The 14,394-nt window shown below is 35.0% G+C and overlaps 1 protein-coding gene across 1 annotated transcript; it reads right to left on the bottom strand.

Moving 5' to 3' along the window:
- Positions 1-12,770: 12,770 nt before the first annotated feature.
- On the bottom strand, positions 12,771-13,901 carry LOC109827700. The gene has a single exon (XM_020394715.1). The coding sequence runs from the start codon at positions 13,899-13,901 to the stop codon at positions 12,771-12,773; it is 1,131 nt and encodes a 376-aa protein (XP_020250304.1).
- Positions 13,902-14,394: the final 493 nt, after the last annotated feature.

Genomic DNA, 14,394 nt, shown 5'->3' with positions numbered 1-14,394 from the left:
TAATTGGTCCTTTTCTTGAATTAATGACAATTTTCACCCACTTCCATTTTTTTTGTCGCCCTCATCTGGTTTATTATATAGTATATATAGGTTGTTATTTTTTTCCTTTTTAAGAATCAATCATTAAAGGTTCTCATTGCTTATACATGAATTGTAGAATCATATTAGAAGATACTAAAATAAAAAATGATTTTGAAGCTATAAACAAAGTTAAATCCCCATTAAGTAACATGTTGACGAGTTTAAATAGAGCATAAGTCTATCGTGTTATCCTAATCTTGAGTTAAAAAATAAGGGTACGTAAATATCAAAACTAATAAATTACAGTGTAATTTATTAATTTAAAAATACTATTAAAATCATTGTACTATCAGTACTATTATATTTATAACAAATATCATACTTTTAAGAGACTAATAAAATACAAGGTAATAGGTAGTCGTCCATAAGAGGTAAAATCCAAAGGTATAAGCCATAAGTCTAATGAATTTTTATTATTTTTAATTTTTCTAAAATTTTAAACATTATGTGGAGATAAATTAGGAATAAATTTTAAATTTTCTATTAGATAACATTATTAAATAATAGAATAATAGCGTGACCAAAGTTTTTGAAAAAGTGAGGAAATGTATAATTAATAAGAGGTTGTATATAATTAGTGAATGATTAATTACAACTAATAACATATTTGCGAATTATCAAACTTAAAAGGACAAAAATTAAAATTAAAATTTTTGACAAGGCAATACTCTTTTATATGTAGTGTGTGTGTATATATATATATATATATATATATTCTTCAAGTGATATTCCTTTAGTGAATCACCTATAAATATTATTTGTTCACATGAAAATACGCATGAGGTGGAATAATTTGTTAGTTTCATAGTAAAATAATTTAATATTAAATCAATAACCAAAATTAAATTGAATAAAATATTCCTGAAAAGAACTGTTAGGAAAACACTTTTAGAAAAAGAATTTTTGCAAGAGAGAGAAAGAACTAGAATTGCTGGAGTGAGATACGTCAAGTGACGAATCTCCTTAAGACAAATTACGCTCACTGCTATGGTACTTACATGATGATCGGACGGTGTCTCCTAAGATACAACACTCCTTCACAACTTCGAAGAAGTACTTCTGCAAAGCTGTACTAGCGAACCAAAGCTAACTGTGCCTTCCACCACTTGACCGGAAAGGAAAACGAATGGAAGAAGAATGAACATAAAATTCAGATCTCTCTTAAACACACTGGATTTGATTCAATGTTGAGTGTTTTGGGAATAAGATTTTGGGTTTCTTTTATATGGACTAGATATCTTTTGAAGACATCCCTTCACCAAAGGACGTACCCATTTGGGATAAAAAGAAGTGAATGTTCGGGTTCGAACGAACACAACTCAACCGAATAGTTGCGACTCTTCGTGATTATATGTGCCCATTAAACTTTAGTTTTGGTCCATCTTTTAACTTGAATATCTTATTCATTCGAAAACCGATTTGGATAAGTGAGTATACCAGATTCATTGCCTTTGAATGATGAACGCATTCAAACTCACTCTCATTTATTTTGGACAGTGGGACCCACCAAAAAGTTTAGCTCAATTTTCCCTAAATTTCACTTGAAAAAAATCCAAGTTTCCCCAACAATCCCCCACATGAATAGAGATTCAAGAAAATTAACTCACTATGAAACTGACTCTATAGTGAAAAGCACTTAAGGAAAGCAGCCACATCAAGATAGGTGAACTAGATCTTGAACCTTCTATTAGATCTCTTGTTTTGATGATGATTTCCAAACATCATTATTGGTGTTAATTGCTTGTTGAGTGATATTATGCAGATTATATTTTGTCAAGCAATATAGTGTCACTATTGAAAAATGGATGGAACTTACGCCATAACGATGATACCCAAGGAGGTGGAGGCAAGTTGACTAAGAAAAGCTATTTAAAGAGCAACATATACAAGAGGAGCTTTATCAACAAATTAGCAAATATCGAGCCTCAAGAGTTGTATACATATGTGAGCGATATTTGTATTTTTTACTTTCTCACTAGATCATAATGTAGGTAAGAAACAAAGTAGATAACATTTGAAGCAATTAGGGTTCACACACACACACTTTTAAAATCATGTTTTTGACCAATTTCAAAAAATGATAAGTTTTTACATTTGGAAAAAGATTTTTTAAGAATTCCTTTTCTAACATGTTTATATTCATGTTTATAAACATTTCCCAAAGTTGGACCTTTTTTAGAATTTATTTGCTATTTTTAAAGGTACTTCAAAAATTAAATTTTCATATTTTAAACAAGACATGTTCATGTTATCAGTCGATTGAACAGTGTTATCAATCGACTAAAGAAACTGCCTAAAAACACTAAAACTTTCTGTTTAGTCGATTGATAAACTATCAGTCAACCGAAGTAGTGCATTAGTCGACTGATGAGTTTATCAGTCGACCAATGAAGTCTGAACGGCCATCAACTGTCAGCTCATTAGTCGACTGAACAGTACCATCAGTCGACTGATGGCACCGTAACGGCTAGTTTCTGTTTCAGCTGAAATTTTGGGATTTTATTATTTGTTCGAGATTTGGGCTATTGTTTAGGGTTCCTATATATATATATATATATAATATATATATATATATATATATATATATCCTTTAACCCTCTTCATTTCAGTATTCAAGCAAGCAAGAAAAATTCTTTGAATTTGTGTTTATTGTGTGTTTTGAGCTTAAACTCTCATTCTTCTCAATTTTGGATTTACACTTTCAATACCCACAATGACAAGCTTCATTTGCAATCTCTTAATCCTTACCATAGGAGTGTTGTAAGAGAGATTTTTTCATTTTATTCTAATGTGTGGAGAGCTTAATCTCAAGGAGATCAAATTGTGTGGTTATGAGATCTCAGGGAAGATCATTGTGAAGAGGTTTCGGCTTCCAAACTGGGTGTGTTTAGTAGATTACCATCAGAAGAGGTGATCGGGAACGTAGGTCATGAGGATCTAACCTTGTGAACACATCGGCGTACAATTTGGCTAACTATCTCTTACTCTCTCTCTTATTTATTGCATACTTATTATTTGTGTATATGCTTGAAGGTCAATCAACTACTAGACCCCCTTTATTTACCGACAATAACTTCGCCTATTGGAAAGCTAGGATGAGAATTTATTTGCGATGTATCGATCTTGACATCCTAGAAATAGTAGAGAAGAAATATATTGAAAAGCCAAGCAAAAACATGACCGAGAATGAACAGCATTTGGCTAACCTTAATGTTAAAGCTATGAATGCATTGATTTGTGGACTCACTCCGAATGAGTATAATAGAGTCTCCACGTGTACAACCAAACACGAAATTTGGGAGAAACTATGTATCACTCGAAGAAACCCCTCAATTCAAGGAGTCCAAAATTAGTAGCCTCATGTATGAATATGAGTTATTTAAGATGCTTCCAAATGAGTCAATTGATGCCAAGTTTTGTCAATTTACTAATATTATTAATGAATTACATGGCCTTGACAAGGTGCTGGAGAATCAAGAGAAGAACTACAAAATCCTTCACTCTCTAACGCCGGCATGGGAGCCCAAAGCTACGGCTATTAAGGAAGCAAATGATCTTACAGCGCTTACACTTGATGCCCTCATTGGCAAACTCAAAGTTCACAAAAAGAAGATCAAGGAGAAGGAAGAAGAACCCCAACGAACAAATAAAGAGCCTTCTCAAAAGATGAAGGCTATTACGCTCAAAGGAGCAATTGATAATGACTATTCCTCCTTGGATAGTGATATTGTTGTCTCTAGAGAAGTGGCTCACCTCTCTAGGAGAATATCAAGATTGATAAACATGAATAAATTTTTTAAAAATTGTTCTAACAAATTCCCCTCTCGTGTAGGTAAATGCTTTGAGTGCAATGAACCAAGACATATAGCAAAGGATTGTCCTAAGATAAAAGAGAAATACATGAAGTACAAGAATAAGAAGGCGATGTATGTGGGATGGGAGGAATCTTAACCAAGTAATTCGGATAGTGACGAAGAAGTTTCCAAGATTGCTCTTCATGATCCAAACATATGCCTCATGGCTCATGAAGATGAGGTACAATCCGATACCGATGATGAATCATTTTATATGCAATGTGAGCTAGGAACTGCTCTAGAAGAACTAAATTTTGAATTTAACAAATTAATAAAAGAACATTCTTCTTTCAAGAAGTTGCATAATTCATGTGACTCAAAATTTGAGCAACTACAATTCTCGCTAAATGATGTCATTGCCTTAAAAGATAAGATAATTGGGGATCTTGATTTTGAAAATAAACAATTAAGATCTCAAATTGAAAATTTTAAAAATAAAAATGAAATGTTAAGAAGTAATCATGCTTCTGCTAGTCATAATCATCATCACCTTAGAAGAACATGGTATCATAGATCTCTTGCCCCCACCTACAAGAAAGATTTCATTTGCACATATTATATGAAATATGGTCATACTTCTACACATTGTATGATTAGAGATAACATTTATTATTATGGGTTGATGTGGGTACCTAAGAGTACCAAGAGTACTAACATCCAAGGACCCAAGATTTGGGTACCTAAAGCTTCTACCATTTGTTTACATGTAGAGAATGTCTCGCACAAGACGTAGAGAGATGTGGTACCTTGATAGTGATTGATCTCATCACATGATAGATAATAAGGATTTATTTGTAACCCTATTAAGGATGGAAGGAGGCAATGTCTCCTTTAGCGGCGGTGAGAAATGTAAAATTGTAGGTATTGGTGTTATTGGTAAGAAGCCTTCTCCCGTTATTGAAGATATTCATTTAGTAAAAGGACTTAATCATAATCTTCTTAGCATTAGTTAACTTAGTGACAAAGGATAAGATATTACTTTTAAATCGGATAAATACATTGTTAGTCTTAATGACAAAACCATTTTTGTTGCCCTTAGAAAAGCGAATGTGTATATTTTTGAGATGAATGAACTTCTAGATCAAGATGTAAAATGCCTTGCCGCGGTAGATGAGGATCCTTGGATTTGGCACAAAAGACTTGGACATGCCCACATGAGATTAATTTCCAAGCCATCAGAGAAGAACTTGGTAAGAGGACTACCAAGCTTAACCTTTGTTAAATATTCTCAATGCGAGGAGTGTGCCAAAGGTAAACAAGTCAAAAACTCTTTTAAATCGGTAAATGAGGTATCCACCACTAAACCCTTATAATTACTTCATCTTGATCTTTTTGGTCATATGTGTGTTGCCTCACTAGGAGGTAAACACTATGTGTTTGTTATAGTTGATGATTTTTCACGTTTCACTTGAGTTATTTTTCTTACAAATAAAGATGAATTTTTTAAAGAATTTTTTTTTCTTTTTGTAAATAAAGTTAAAAATGAAAAGGATTTGAAAGTTGTAAAAATTCGAAGTGATCATGGTAGTGAATTTTAAAATAAAATTTTTAGTGATTTTTGTGACCATCATGGTATTACACATACGTTTTTCGCTCTAAGAACACCATAACAAAATTGTATTGTTGAATAGAAAAATTATACTATGATTAATGCTTTTGAATTACTAAAATATTTTTGGATGGAAGCCATCAACACGGCTTGCTATGTTTCAAATCGTGTATTAATTTGACCTATTTTCAAGAAAACACATTATGAACTTTATTTTGGTAAAACTCCAAATATTAGCTATTTTCGGATTTTTGGTTGCAAATATTTTATTTTTGAACACAAAAGATCACCATGATAAGTTTAATTCAAAGATAGATGTAGGGATATTTTTGGGATATGCATCAAGGAGTAAGGCTTATAGAGTTTTCAACAAACGAACACTCGTTGTTGAAGAATCTATAAACGTTACATTTGATGAAACTAATGATGGTTTACAAGATGTTGTGCCTAGGGATGACATTGAGGAAGGATTGAAACTTTTAAAAATAAATGACAATTCCTCAACGGTTGCACCAAAGGATAGGGAAGGAGGACTTGAACCTATTCAAGAAGAACTCCCCAAAGCATGGAAGTTTGCACCGGATCATCCTAAGGAGTAAATAATCGGAAGCCCATCAAAAGAAGTTTTGACTCATTCAAAAGCTATGAACGAGTGTGGTATTGTTGCTTTCTTATCCCAAATTGAACCTAAACGTGTTGATGATGCTTTGGATGATGAATTTTGGGTTTTAGCTATGCATGATGAATTAAACAAATTTTAAAGAAATAATATTTGAAAACTTGTTCCTAGACCTAAAGATTTTCATGTTATTGGAACAAAATGTGTTTTTAGAAATAAACTTGATGAATTTAGCATAGTGACTAGAAATAAAGCTTGTTTAGTTACCCAAAGATACAATCAAGAGGAGGTCTTTGATTATGATGAAACTTTTGGACCGGTTGCAAGATTGGAGTCAATTAGAATGGTTTTAGCCTTTGCTGGCTTTAAAATTTTTAAAATATTTTAAATGGATATTAAAAGTGCTTTTTTGAATGGGTTTATTGAAGAAGAGGTGTATGTCGAGCAACCCCCCCCCCCCCCCCGCNCCCCCCCCGGTTTTATTGATCCATAATTTTCTAATCATGTTTACTGGGTACAAAAATCTTTGTATGGGTTAAAACAAGCTCCTAGAGCTTGTTATGCTTGCCTCTTAAGTTTTCTCATTGATAATGACTTTTCAAAAGGAAAAATTGATAACACTCTATTTGTTAGAAAAAACGATTTCATTTTGGTTCAAATTTATGATATTATCTTTGGTGCTACTAATAAATCATTGTGCAAGGAATTTTTAAAGGTTATGCAAGAGCAATTTGAGATGAACATGATGGAAAAGCTTATATTCTTTCTCGGTCTCCAATTCAAACAAACCAATGATGGGATTTTCGTGTCACAAAGAAAATACACTAGAGAGTTGGTCAAAAAAATTAGCATGTCAAATTCTAAGAACACACCAACTCCGATGAGTACCTCCATCAAGTTGGACTTGGATGAAAGTGGTGAGAAGGTAGACCAAAAACTCTATCCAGGTATGATAGGTAGTTTACTTTATCTTACCGCTAGTAGACCGGATATTATGTTTAGTGTTTGTGCATGTGCTCGCTTTTAAGCATCTCCTAGAAAATCTCATCTAATTACAGTTAAAAGAATTATTAAATATATAAATAGCACTATTGAGATTAGTTTATTATCTAAAGAATACTACTTTTGATCTTTGTGGTTATTGTGATGCCAACTTTGCCAGATGTAAAGTAGACCGCAAGAGTACGAGTGACACATGTCAATTCTTAGACAATTTACTTGTTTCTTGGTCATCCAAGAAACAAAATTGTGTTGCCTTATCCACTACGAAAATGGAATACATTCCCACCGGCTTATGTTATGCACAATTATTATGGATGAAACAAAATTTAGTTGACTTTGATTTATATTTTCATGATAGAAAGATTTATTGTGATAATACTAGTGCCATAAATATTTAAAAAAAAATCTATTTTGCATTCTAGAACCAAACATATAGATGTACAATATTTTTTTAAGGTGACCATGTAGAAAGGAAAGATGTCTCTCTTATTTACATTGACACAAAATCACAATTAGCTGGCATCTTTACCAAACCCCTTAGTGAAGAAGGTTTTTGTCGTATAAGAAATGAATTAGGCATGTGCATTCTTTGATTATTTGTTTTGATGCCTTTTGCTTGTTTTTGATTTTGGATTAACATTTTCATATCTAAATGTTTTATTATTTGCACTCATTGTCACAACATGTTTGAACACACAAGGAAACTTAGAGGAGTGGTTGGGAGAGATCGGGGTCAATTCCAAGAGAAGTGAGTTTGTAGTAAAGTCTAGGGAGAGGTCGTAACTTTAAATACTTGAGGAATATGACACGGGTAGGCTAACACTTAGAGAAGTATCTTGTGAATTTTACAACATGTATATCATTTTTTTATTAGCCCATTTTGATGTTGACAAAGGGGGAGAAAAATCTCCAATCCTTTGTGCATATAGATAGGGGGTGAGCCTTATAGATAGGGGGAGCAACTATCTATAAGTACTTATTTTATTTATGCTCTTATATAATGGTGGTTTGTCATCATCAAAAGGGAAAGATTGTTAGGTCTCTTGTTTTGATGATGATTTCCAAACACCATTATTGGTGCTAATTGCTTATTGAGTGATATTGTGCAGATTATATTTTGTTAAGCAATATAGTGCCACTATTAGAGGATGGATGGAATTTGCTCCATAACGATGATATCCAAGAAGGTGGAGGCAAGTTTATGAATAAAAGCTATTTAAAGAGCAACATATACAAGAGGAGCTTCATCAAAAAATTAGTAAATATCGAGCCTCAAGAGTTGTATACATATGTGAGCGAAATTTGTATTTTTTACTTTCTCTCTAGATCATAATGTAGGCAAGAAACAAAGTAGATAACATTTGAAGCAAATGTGGTTCACACACACACACACACACACACACACACACACACACACACACACTTTTAAAATCATGTTTTTGACCAATTTTGAAAAAGGATAAGTTTTTACATTTGGAAAATGATTTTTTAAGAATTCCTTTTTCTCACATGTTTATATTTATGTTTATAAACATTTTCCAAAGTTTAACATTTTTTAAGAATTTATTTGCTATTTTTAAAGACACTTCAAAAATCAAATTTTCATTTTTAAACAGGACATGTTCATGTTATCAGTCGATTGAATAATGTTATTAGTCGACTGAAGAAACTACCTAGAAACACTAAAACTTTCTACTCAGTCGATTGATGAACCATCAGTCGACCGAAGCAGTGCATCAGTTGACTGATGAGTTCATCAGTCGACCGATAAAGTCTGAGTGGCCACCAACGGTCAGCTCATCAGTTGACTAAATGGTACCATCAGTCGACTGATGGCACCGTAACAGCTAGTTTCTGTTTTAGCTAAAATTTTGGGATTTTGTGATTTGTTTGGGATTTGGGCTATTGTTTAGGGTTCCTATATATATCCTTTGACCCTCTTCATTTCAGTATTCAAGCAAGCAAGAAAAATTCTTTGAGTTTGTGTTTGTTGTGTGTTTTGAGTTTAAACTCTCATTCTTCTCAATTTTGGATTTACACTTTCAATACCCATAACCCCAAGCTTCATTTGTAATCCCTTAATCCTTTCCATAGTGGTGTTGTAAGAGAGATTTTTTCATCTTATTCTATTGTGTGGAGAGTTTGATCTCGAGGAGATCAAATTGTGTGGTTGTGAGATCTTGGGGTAGATCATTGTGAAGAAGTTCCGACTTTCAAACTGGGTGTGTTTAGTGGATTACTATCGAGAGACGTGGTCGGGGACGTAGGTCATGAGGACCGAACCTCATGAACACATCGGCATGCAATTTTGCTAACTATTCCCTTACTCTCTCTTATTTGTTGCCATATTTATTATTTGTGTTTGGTATTGTATTGAATTTTATTAATTGCATATTTATTGTTTGATTACCCTATTCACCCTCCCTCTAGTGTAATTTCACCTTCCATAGTGAAACCTTATCAGACTTACTAGACCAATTAGTAAACTAGGTCTTGAACTGTCAGTTGTAGATGTAAGCTAAGTCAACAGGTTTTACGCATCAACTTCCCAAAATCAGCTTTGGTTCTCGGTTATGTCTATTTTGGCTGTGGACATTCTTGATTTCAGAAAGTGTCTTTAGAGAATCACAACCTCCATAAAGATTCTCAAAGAGCTGGCCCTCATCTCAACACTTACGTAGGTGATCGTCCTATAAAGAGTAGCTTACTCTACTTCACTTGTTTTTAAAAACAAGCTATAGGCATCATTAAAAGCTTTACGCTTATCCTAAACCCATTTGTAGACCGCACTTGGTGCACCATATAGGAATGGATGGAGACAAGTTCCTAAGTGCTTACTCCTCGAGTCAATCATAACCAGTTTTTCCCTTTGAACTTGGTCTGTGGGATCTCTAATCGCCAAGTAGGATTTCTATTAAGTCGACTCAATATGGTTAGGCTTTTAGCCTCATTCCCCTCGATGCACAGCTTATACGCTCTCCACTTAAACCTTTAGCAAACGGATCCGCTAAGTTATCTTTTGATGCCACAAAGTCAATGGAGATAACGTCATTCGAGAGCAGCTGCTTAACAATGTTGTGTCTGCGATGAATATGTCGAGACTTACTGTTATACACAAAATTTTGTGCCCTTTTAATCGCTACTTGGTTGTCTCAATGAATGCATATTGCGGGCACATGCCTATGCCATAATTGAATATCCTCGAGGAATTGTCGAAGCCACTCTGCTTCTTCCCTAGCTTTATCTAATGCAGTAAACTCTGAATCCATCGTGGAACGAGGTCTGCATGTTTGGTTCGAGGATTTCCAAGATACAGTCGCACCTCCGAGAGTAAAGACATATCCACTAGTTGATTTTGATTCCTCAGAATCTGCAATCCAGTTAGCATCACTATACCCTTCAAGTACAACTGGATACTTCCCATATCTCAATGCATAATCCTTGGTACTCTTCAAATAGCTTACTACTCTTAGTAAGGCAGACCAATGATCTTTACCGAGATTACTAGTATACCTACTTAATTTACTTACAGCGTAAACAATATCTGGTCTTGTGCAGTTCATTAGGTACATTAGACTCCCGATGATTTGTGAATACTCCCGTTGCCTCGTTGCAACTCTTGTATTCTTACGAAGGTGAATGTGAGGGGAGGAAAGGATTTGTGTTTCCTTTGATTCCAAATTCTTTGAATGTTTATAACATCTTGTCTATGTAATGTGACTGAGATAGAAAGATTACATACGGTGTTCTACTAATTTTAATGCCTAAAATTACGTCTGCAACACCCATGTCCTTCATATCAAAATTGTTGATTAGCATTTGTTTGGTGGATTTAATGACTTCATCATTAGTCCCAAGAATCAGCATGTCATCTACGTATAGATAGACAATAACGCATGCCTCTCCAACTGCCTTAGTGTAAACACACTTGTCACATTCATTTATAGTGAATCCATCATTGATCATGACACTATCAAACTTCTCATGCTACTGTTTTGGAGCTTGTTTCAGCCCATATAAGGACTTAACCAATCTGCACACCTTGTGCTCTTGGCTTTTACCTTGGAACCCTTCTGGTTGTTCCATGTAAATTTCTTCGTTCAATTCACCATTTAGAAACACAATCTTCACGTCCATTTGATGTATTTACAGATTGTGTAGAGCAACAATTGTAATTAACATCCCAATGGATGTTGTCCTTGTTACAGGTGAATATGTATCGAAGTAATCAAGTCCTTCCTTTTGTCGGTATCCCTTTGCTACCAACCTAGCCTTGTATTTCTCAATCGATCCATCGAATTTTATTTTTTGTTTTAAAATCCACTTACTCCCGAGTGGTTTACTCTTTGGTGGTAGGTCAACCAACTCCTAAGTATGGTTACTTAGAATGGACTCGATTTTGCTGTTTACAGCTTCTTTCCACATTGTGCTTCTAGTGTAGACATAGCCTATTTGAACATTTGAGGTTCACTCTCGAGTGCATATGCTACGAAGTCTGGACCAAAAGATTTAGAGATATTCATTCTCTTACTCCTTCTTGGTTCAACTTCCTCATTGATTGTTGGTTCATTGAGACTTTCATCCCTGAACACAGTTTCATGTGTTCTTTTCCCAGAAGTCTCACTATTATGCCTCTTATAAGGAAATCTATCTTCAAAGAACACAACTTCCCTTGATTCAATAATCATGTTCACATGAATATCAGGGATCTTTGGTTTATGTATCAAAAACCTGTAGGCACTGCTATTCAACGCATAGCCTATGAACACACAATCTACAGTTTCTATTCCCAACTTAGTCTTCTTAGGTAGTGGTGATGGCACTTTTGCAAGGCACCCCCACATTTTGAGGTAATGGTAGGAAGGAGGCCTTCCATGCCATAACTCAAATGAAATAAGACCGAGTTTCTTGTGGGGTACCTTATTTAGGATATGATTAGCGGGAAGCAACGCTTCCCCCTACAAGTTCTATGGTGCTCCAGAACTTACAAGCATGACATTGATCATCTCCTTCAAAGTTCTGTTCTTCCTCTCAGGAATCCCATTTTGTTGAGGTGTATAAGGTGCTGTAGTTTGGTGGATGACGCCAAAGTTAGCACACAACTTATCAAGCTCTATCGATTCATATTCTCCTCCTCGATCGGATTTAAGAATCTTAATCTTTTTGGTGAGTTGATTTTCCACCTCGACTTTTTATGTCTTGAACATATCAATCACCTCGTCTTTACTGCTTAGAAGATCCACATAACAGTATCTAGTGTAGTCATCGATAAAAGTAATGAAATAATTTTTCCTTCCTCTAGTAGGCGCAAACTTCAAGTCGCATAGGTCATTGTGAATCAACCCTAAAGGTTCAATGTTACGTTTAATTGAATGAAACGACGTCTTAGCATACTTAAGGACTTATAATTGACTTGCCCTAGACTATCATGCCACAAAGAAAGAGACCCAAGCAAATAAATAGAAGATCCTTCTTTATTATTAATCATTTCTGGGTACAAGTACACAGACTTCTTATCCACAACAGCAACATTTGCCTTAAAAAGGCCATCCAACAAGTAACCCTTGCCTATATAAACCCCACCCTTAGCGAGTACAAATTTGTTAGATTCAAAAACCATTTTGAAGCCCTTCTTACTCAATACTGAGCCTGATATCAGGTTCTTTCAGATATCTGGAACATGTAGCACATCGCTCAGATTCAAATCCTTTCTAGAAGTCCACTTTAAAATCACATTGCCCTTTCCCTCAACCTTAGAAGATGTTGTGTTTCCCATAAAGATATTATTGTTATGTTCCAACTTCTGGTACTCAGCAAACAACATTCTGTCTGAGCATATGTTTTTGGTTGCTCGAGTATCGACCCACCAATCTTTGCAATTGGTTGCCAAGTTCACTTCTGAAACAACAGAAGAGAGGTGCATGTCAGCCATATCAGAGGAGATGTGGTCAGTCATATTAGCATGTGGCTGGTTCTTGTTCTTCGGACGGTTGTGATACTCGTTCAACTTATGTCCAGGATTGTTGCACACAAAGCAAGTACCCTTGAAGCGTTTTGTGTCTTCCTGGTTCTTGCCCTTGTTCCCTAAGGATTTCTCATTGAAATTCTTGGAATTGGAGCCCTTCCCCTTGGATTTTTCAACCATATTTGCTTTTGCCTCATAGGACTTCTTGGAACCCATCTTATCAGCTGAGCGGTTGTCCTCTTCGATCCAAAGATGGACTATGAGATCCTCCAAACTTATCTCCTTACACTTGTGCTTCTTGAAATCTTTCCATCTAAGAGGTAGCTTCTCAACAATAGCTGCAACCTGAAAAGATTCAGACAAGGTCATACCTTCAGCCTCAATCTTGTGAATAATGAGTTGGATCTCCTGGACTTGATTGATCATAGCCTTTACATCCACCATCTTGTACTCCAGAAATTGTCTCATGATGAACTTCTTCGTACCGGCATCCTCAGTTCTGTACTTCTTGTCGAGACTTGCCCAGAGTTCCTTAGCCGTCTTGAATAGACTATACACATTATACAATGTGTCCTCCAACACATTCAGGACATAGTTTCGGTAAAGGAAGTCTCCATTTTTCCATGCATCGACCGCCAAAACGCAGTTCTTGTCGGCGGTATCTAGTGCTGGACATTCCTCTTGTAGAAATTTGGTCAGGTTCAGCGTGGTCAGATAGAAGAACATCTTTTGCTGCCAACGCTTGAAGTCCTTCCCACCAAACTTTTCTGGCTTGTCATGCTTCGTCACTGGAAGCGGTCCAAACACCGCAGTCTGACTTGGAATAGTCATTATTCCTTGATTTCCCCTTTCTTGAGTGGTAGACATTTTTCTACACATACACAAAATTAATTAGTAATTAAAATAAAATTATTAGTCTCCTGTTTGATAAAGAGAGATTAAAGATCAGTGATCAATATCTTGGTAGAAATAGAAATAATTACTGAATAAAACCGGATGAAAAAAAAATATAATTTGTCTTAAGATTGTTACTTTCGTAGTAAAATAATTCAGTATTAAATCAATAATCGAAATCAAATTGAAATATTCCTGAAAAGAACTGTTAGGAAAAATACTTTTAGAAGAAGCACTTTTGTAGGAGAGAGAAAGAACTAGAGTTGCTGGAGTGAGGTACGTCAAGTGACGAATCTCCTTAAGACAAATTACGCTCCCTGCTATGGTGCTTATAGGACGATCGGACGTTGTCTTTCAAGATACAACACTCATTCACAGCTTCGGAGAAGCACTTCTGCAAAGCTATATTAGCGAATCAAATCTAACTGTG

Source organism: Asparagus officinalis, unplaced genomic scaffold, assembly GCF_001876935.1.
Source record: "Asparagus officinalis unplaced genomic scaffold, Aspof.V1 AsparagusV1_Un375, whole genome shotgun sequence".
NCBI classification, from domain to species: Eukaryota; Viridiplantae; Streptophyta; class Magnoliopsida; order Asparagales; family Asparagaceae; genus Asparagus; species Asparagus officinalis.
The sequence above is the reverse complement of the archived record's forward strand: the minus strand, read 5'-3'. Positions and strand labels throughout refer to the sequence as shown.

What these genes read in the sequence shown, in the direction of transcription:
- LOC109827700 (XM_020394715.1), bottom strand. Translation starts at nt 13,901, where the DNA reads ATGACTATTCCAAGTCAGACTGCGGTGTTTGGACCGCTTCCAGTGACG.